This window comes from Gavialis gangeticus, unplaced genomic scaffold (genome assembly GCF_001723915.1).
Source record: "Gavialis gangeticus isolate Ggan-Ray unplaced genomic scaffold, GavGan_comp1, whole genome shotgun sequence".
In the NCBI taxonomy this organism is placed as follows: Eukaryota; Metazoa; Chordata; order Crocodylia; family Gavialidae; genus Gavialis; species Gavialis gangeticus.
In genome coordinates this window covers 28698572-28706020 of record NW_017729006.1, presented here as the reverse complement: position 1 = coordinate 28706020, position 7449 = coordinate 28698572, and the positions used below count along the sequence as shown (strand labels likewise).

The 7449-nt window shown below is 46.3% G+C and overlaps 1 protein-coding gene across 2 annotated transcripts in view; it reads left to right on the top strand.

The window, feature by feature from the left end:
• AOAH (acyloxyacyl hydrolase) overlaps nucleotides 1-7449 on the top strand; it is a 201989-nt gene that overhangs the window by 149335 nt on the left and 45205 nt on the right. For both annotated transcript variants that reach the window (XM_019509056.1, XM_019509057.1), the window contains exon 17: nucleotides 4219-4391. In XM_019509056.1, the coding sequence (XP_019364601.1) occupies nucleotides 4219-4391 (173 nt within the window). The remainder of the gene's footprint in view (nucleotides 1-4218; nucleotides 4392-7449) is intronic.

Here is a 7449-nt window from a genome sequence, read left to right as displayed (position 1 = left end):
CTAATACCTCAGGACAAAAATAGAGCCTTTTCAAAGCTTACGCTTCTACACTATTCAGCTGTAAAATAAATGCACTTGCCTTTCAAGAAGCTCATTGTCCATTACAAGTAGTAATTAAGCTGAGCATTGTACTACCCCTGGGAAGTGGATAAGCATTGTTGCCCTTTCTTTATAAATGAAGGAATTAAGGTACAGAGATCAAGTGATTGTCCAAAGGGAAAAGTTTGGATGGAATCCTGGCCCTCTGACTCCCAGTCCTGCGACTTACCTACAAGTCCATAAGAAGAAAAGGATAGAGTAGAATGGTGACAATAGATATAGCAATATGAGATGTAAATTAGATCTGCAGGTGGTGCAAATTCATTCATTATTTGAAAATAGGTTAGGACTTGTTTGTTTGTTAGCAAATAGGGCAAATGCTCAATTAGTAGAAATTTACATAATTCCTTTGATTTCAGTTAATCTATAGCAGCTTATGCCAGCCAAGAATCTATCTTATTTCTAATACTTTGTCTTAATTATGAATATTTGATATGCAGGCTAAGTTGTATAGTAGTGATAAGTATAACAAGGCTGTATGCACATGTTCAAATTACCTGACAGAAAAACTTCATAGAATCATAGAAATAGGGTCAGAAGGGACCTTGCAGATCTTCAAGTCCAACCCCCCGCCTGGGCAGGAGAAAAGACTGGACTCAAATGAGTCCAGCCAGGAAGCCTCTTCTTAAAGATCCCCAGGGTAGGAGCCAGCACTTACTTAGAGACACCTGAACAGATATTTGAATGCTGAGCCTCAACAGTAGAGAGCCTGCCCTGCTAATCCTGTGCAGCCAGGGGGCCCCTGCATATACATCTTGACGTGCTCTGTAGGTTCCCTTGGAGACAGAAGGCAGCAGTACACAGGGCAGCCCTTATTTGCCTACTCAGGCTGCCTATGTTTCCTTGCAGAGAGACAATGTGAGATTGTGAAGGGGCCATGTTGTGATCTTTTCCCTACTCAGCTGAACCAGCACAGTCCAGTGAACAACACATTATCTCCCAGGGAGAGACAGGGGGCAGAAGCAAAGCACTCTGGGATGCTGGAGGACTGTGCTGTGGCTTCTGTCAGAAGAGAATGTGTACAGATATTCATTCTCCCAAAAGCTCTCCTGGTTGTTCCCAGATTATTTTTCTCTTAGAGCAGCCATTTTTGCTCTGGGAGAAAAAATCCTGGACATTTGTAGTTCCTTCTGGGAGAGCAGTGACTCTCCCAAAAGAAACTGAATGTCTGAACATTACTTTAGAGTCTCAAGAGGTTGCTTTTTCTCCCTGACTTGAGCATTTCTGATGTGAATGCTGGCATGTACAAACCTCACGTCTGTTTTCTATGGACTCTCATGTACAGAACCTAAAAGTCAGTTTCTGCAGCAGTTGATTGCATAGACCTCTGTAGAAGGCAAACTCACAAAGGTCACATGCACAGTTGAGAATGAGTTTTAAAATGGGAATGAATATTCTTGGTAATGGTTTTACAGCATTCTGCCAGCACTTACAGAAAGCAATAGTATTAGGCTTGCATGATTTGGTTTTAGGTTTAACTCCAAATTCGAAGCAGAAGTAAAAAACCCAAGCTGGTTTTCCCCAGGGTGTAGTCCATTTGGTGTTATTTCATAGCTGCTTTTCATTCAATAAGATTTTGTTTGTTCCATATCATGACATTCACACATGGGCGCATTCTCAATTTTAATCACAGTTCCCTGAGCTCCATTTCTGAGTGATTTTTTTGAAAGCTGCATTGTAACCACAATACTTTGTTTTTCACTCTAATAAGTGGGTTTACAATGTTATATATCTACTTCCCAGCGTCCAGCCAAAGTAGTCATATGGGTTCCTGGAGCAAGAAGGATGGATTTCAAAGAAGGGAGCTTTGGGGCCACATGATGGGCCCCCCTTTCAGCCCCAGGGAGCAGTAAATCAGGGGAAGGAGAGAAAGGGAGATGTAGAAGGATAACATTTAAGTGTCTCTGTAGGAGGCTTCTTCCCTATGTTGTATCTGCCCCTGTCTCCTTCCTTATGTTGTACCTCCTCCTGAATGCAGGGATATTCATGGAGCTGGACCCTACACTATGCAGCAGTTGTAGTATTAGTTGCATTCTGGCATTCAATCCCCCTTTTTTATGCACCAACACAAAACCAGTTCCACACCCTGATGGACCTCAGCCTTAAAGAAGAAAGCTGGATTTGCTCCATGGAGCCATGTTAAAATTGACCGGCTATGCCTAGAGCCAATAGAAAATAAGTCAGGAGAGTAGGTATGTGAGGGGAACAGCTCTGTGTACATGTGCCAGTTTTTGGTATAAGAAAATAACATTAAAACCACACTGATGTTTCTTAGGTAGCTTCTTTTTTTTATTCAAATTTATTTTGCCATCAGGATTTTTTCTAAGCTGCTTACTGCTGAATGTAATAGGGGAAAGGTAAATCTGCTCTTACTAACAACTGAAGCTCCTGATCAATGAAACCTACGTCTTTGTTGCTTTGTCTCACTGACAGCCTCTATATTTTAACAAGATGTTTCTGGGCAATTATACTGTGGAAAGTTAAATGTCTGCTGCTCCCTCATCTAATTTTCTGTATTTACCAGCATGCCTCAACAATATTTCTTTCTTCTTGAGGGCACCAGTGAAGGGAATGTAAGACTTGAAAGCACAAGCTATCCATGATGCATCTATTGCAGCAGGGGGCAACCTTTTTGCCAGGCATGCCACAGATTAGCCCTGCATCCTCTTCAAGTGCCAATCTAATCCATTTCCCCTGCCCAATCTGCTGCTTTGCTTTCTGCTTCCTGCCCTGTGCCCCCTACCCAATATGCTGTCCTTCTTTTCACTTCCTTCTCTGTACTCCCTGCCCCATCTGCTGTTCTGCTTTCTGCCCTACTTGCCATTGTGCTGTTTGTCCCCTCCCTGATTTGCTGAGTGCCACAAACACACGCACACAGAGTGTCTGGTTTATCTTAAACCAGCAAGGAGTCTGGGACAGACATTGCATAAACCAATTTGAGCCAAATCAGTTAAGTCTGATACTACATTCAACCAGGCTCATCTCAAATCTGTTTCAGTCATTTTCAAACTGGTTTATGTGCACTGAACATCTGTTCTGTTACAGGTTTAAACCAGTTTCTGATCTCTTAAACCGGTTTATGTGTAATGTCTGTCCCTAGCCTTAATGACCTCAAACGGACATGACCTCAATTTTGTATCTGAGGAAAAAAGTATCATAAGGCAGAAGTGTGCCTCTTCTCACTTTCTGGACCCTGGTTCCATAGTCATTTAGCGCAAGGTGGTCTAACTTCTGAGTGGCTGTGGCCGCATGCAGTGAGGCATCCTTCCCACCACCACACTGTGGCCCACTGTCCTTTACAATACCGCATGGCAGGTAACCCCCTGCTCCACCTCTCCAGGTCTGTCCCCGCCGCAGCTCCCTAGCCCCATGCACCCCCCCACCCCAGCCTGCCCCCAAGGGCAGGAGCAGGAAGCAGAAGCTGAAGGAGAGAGGCTGAGCCCAGAGACTCTGGCAGGAGCAGAAGGAGAGCAGTGGAGGGAGCCATGTTCAGACCTGGAACATGGGTGCTGGCGGTTAACTCCTTAGGGGCTGCATGTGACTGGAGAGTCGTCAGTTGAACAGCCTTGATTTAGAGGGGAAAATGCCAAGCTGAATCACACATGCCACTTCCTAGGGCATTGTGCTGTTTCTTGATGTTCTCCAGCCCAAATTGTAAGATTACTTTTTCCTAATGAATTTGAAATAGCTACCAGGATTAAGGTACCAGGTGCCCTTGGTAGAAATTTGTGGATTTTTCACATGCAAGAGACTATTCTGATGATCTAGTCTGCCCCACATTCCCCCCTCTGTGGTCTTAATAAAAGAAACTGAACTGAATTCAAGGAAGTTGCTTCATAGTAAGAACGGTGTAAGTGAGAACAGAATCAGGTCCTTTTATATGGAGAGCTCTGTATATAAAAGGGCAGGAAGGCATGCACTTTTTATGACCTGTTCTTTTTATTTTGTTGAGGATTTAAGAATACAATGACAAACCAGAGCTAAACAATATAGTTATCTTTTGATTTTAATTAGCTAATATAATATGGAGAAGCCTTACCTAAAACTGTGGGGCTCTTTCAGCCTTCATTTTATAAGCATGTCACTGGATAAACTGTCTGCCCTTTCTTTTATTTGTAGGAGACCTGACACAGTAGCTTACATGACAACACCAAAGCAAATGCACTCCAATGTCATGGAAATGCTGCAGTATCTAGACTCTCATCTTCCCAAAGGGAGCCATGTGATTTTAACAGGCTTGGTAGATGGTCGCTTTCTGTGGGATCAGTTACACAACAGATACCATCCTCTTGGTAAATGTGAAGCCTTGTTTTTAATTTCCTACTGATGAATCCTAAACTGTACTGATGTACATTACCAAAAAGTTTTGGGTCATTGATGTCAACCATGATTACACCAGGCTTGGATTTGGCTTAGTTCATCCCAAACTGCAGTCTGACTGGTAGGGTCATTGTGTCTGAGAAGCTGCTTTATCCAGAGTTAAGCAGTGTAATTTACCTCAAAGGCTCCCCTCATCCAGGTTTGAGTGATTAGATAAAACTAGTCAAGTCCATGTCTGGGCTTTCAAAGCAAACATTAACTGATGAAATTCTGTAAAACTAATATCACAATCAATTTTGCCCATTTTCTCCCAGCAAAAGTGTAGTTGTGATAAGTCAAACTTCATAACAACAAGAACATGCTTTGGCTTTCTTTACTATATCATTGTAATACAGGGCCTTTAAGAGCTCAGGGATAATTCTTACAAGTTCTTCATCTAAGAACTCACATGCTGCTATATCTCTGACCATTTATGAATAACTTACTCCTTTACTTAATGTTATACCAAGCAAGGGAAGCATTATTATGAAAGGTTTATGTGACACTCCCTGGTTTTGCCAATGTATTTGACTAAGATGGGTGCTTGCTGGCTCCTATCAATAGAGGGGAAACCTAATGACGTCATTAAACTGTAACATGACAACTCTTCAAAACTTCTACAGTAGGGCTGTGCGAAGCTTCGGTAGCTGATTAGATTCGGATGAGATTCGGCCCAATTCAGGGACTGAATCTCCAAATATGAATCTAATTGGGAGACCAAGTAAAAGCATCCGAATCAATTCAGAAAAGCTTCAGAAAAAGATTTGGCCAATTTGGAGATTCGGCCATAGACTAAACAAGCAGCTGACAGCTGCCTCCAGTTGGTAAGTCTGTTGGAGTTGGGGGAGTGGGGAGGAAAGGGGTGTGGAGGAGGGAGGGATTGGGGCTGGGGCTGGGACAAGCTGCTCAGCTGGGGTGGGGGGCACGTTACTCGGGGAGGAGGGAGGGGCGTGGGATGTGGGTGAGGCAGTACTGGGACTGGGAGCTCTGCCCTGCTGCTGCTTGCCCAGGTGGGGCTGGGGGGGGGCAGGATGTGGGCGCAGCTCACTCCAGGCAGAAGGGGGCAAGTGGCAACAGGGCATGGCCCCCACTCCCAGCACTGCTGCACCCACATCCCATGCTCCCCATACTGGCTGGCAAGTGGTGGCAGGACAGAGCCCCCACTCCCAGTGCTGATGTGGGCGTGGCAGCACTGGGAGTGGGGGCTACACACTACTGCTGCCCAGAGCAAGCCATGCCTGCATCATGTCCCTCCCCCCCAAATAGTCTGGGCAAGTAGCAGCAGGGCAGAGCCCTGTGACCCCTCCCCCCCACTAGGGCAGAGGCAGTTACAGCCAGAGGAGCCATGGGAGAAGCCCCCATGGGTGCCCTGCCCAGCCACATCCCCTGCCTGGCCCAGCCTCCCAGCACTTTAAAAAAAAAAAAAAAAAAAGAAAAGCCCTGGGTTCACCAGCTCTGGCAACAGCAATTGGGGGCCTCTGGGCACTTGTAGCAGAGCACCCCCCATGCAGCATGGGGCAGTGGGGACTGCCATCCCCCTCATGAGCTGGAGCTCCCAGTTTGATTCCCCAGCTCTCTGATCATTCCCCCAGCTCTTCCCAGGGGCCGTGGCCCCCAGATCTGCTCGCGGGCTTTCAGCAGGCTGCTGCTTCTGGCTGGTGAAATAGCCCAGAACCACTGCCATCACCAACTGGCAGTGGCAGCCTGCTGTCATCCTGTATCATCCAGGGGCCCATGCCCCCTGGGAAGAGTTGGGGGAAGCAATCAGAGAACTGGGGGAAAGACTGGGGAGTTGCAAAATCAAATTGGGAACTGGGGCAATGTTCAGGGATCTGAATATTACCCCAGCCCCTGGTTCAATTCCCCAGCTCCCGGTTCAATTCGCCTGGGAGCTGGGGCAGCTTCACGTCTCAGCCAGAGCCCAAAGTGTTCAGCCCCGGCTCCCAGACAGTGTGCAGCACCTGTTGAGCTGTGCTGCAGCCGTGCCATGGGGCAGCTGCAGCACAGGTGGGGGGGCGGTCCCCACTGCCCTGTGCTGCACAAGCAGGGTGGGAGGGCTCTGCCACAAGCACCCAAAGGCCCCAATCACCACTCCTGCTGCCGGTGAGTGCAGGGTTTTGGGAATTTTTTTTTAAACTGCCAGGAGGCTAGGGTCGGGCGGGGGGTGGCGCTGGGCAGGGCAGGGCAGCCATGGGGGCTTCTTCTGTGGCTCCCCCCACCTGGGGAGAGGCAGGCACAGCCAAAGGAGCTGCGGGAAAACCTGCAGCCACTTGGCTGCGTCTGACTCTCCCTGCCCGATCCAAATCACCAAATTTCTCTGAATCAGCACCAAATCTTCTGAAGCTGATCCAACCGAATCAATTCAGGACGGTGATCCAAATCTCCAAATCGAATCACAGTCCTCCGAATTGGCAAAATCCAAATCAAATACTTCCCTATTCACACAGGCCTGGTCTACAGTATTTCTCTTCCCCAGGGTCACTCTGTTAACCATTGGCACTGATATAACAACCTGAAAAGGCTGACCATTATCTATCATGTGCTACATTATCCTTCAGAGAACTTGCAGGTATCTTTTCCTCGTTCATGAAGGAATGAAAAATCTCCCTTTCTATTTCAATTGGACCATAAACCCTTTTAGTAAGCTACACAAACTGGGCCATTGTGTTACATGATGAATTTCAGAGGATGTCTGTTGCGTATTTAAGTTAGTGTTTGAATTCAGTCACCCACACAGACATACATATCCCGTCTGTGACAGGAAAATTGTTTCTACCTTTTAAAGCTAACCTCTCCAACTAAGCGTGTACAGAGTCACCTTCAATCTTCCTCTTGGATTTGAAATGGCTAAATTTGTTTGGAAAGTGAAAGATGTGTTAATGGATAAAGCATCAGTCATTCACCTCTGAGAGTTGAACAGACTATTATGACTAAGCTTGCACTGAAGCCGAATTGACTATGAAAGGGGGGGGGGGGGGAAAAAAAAAAAGG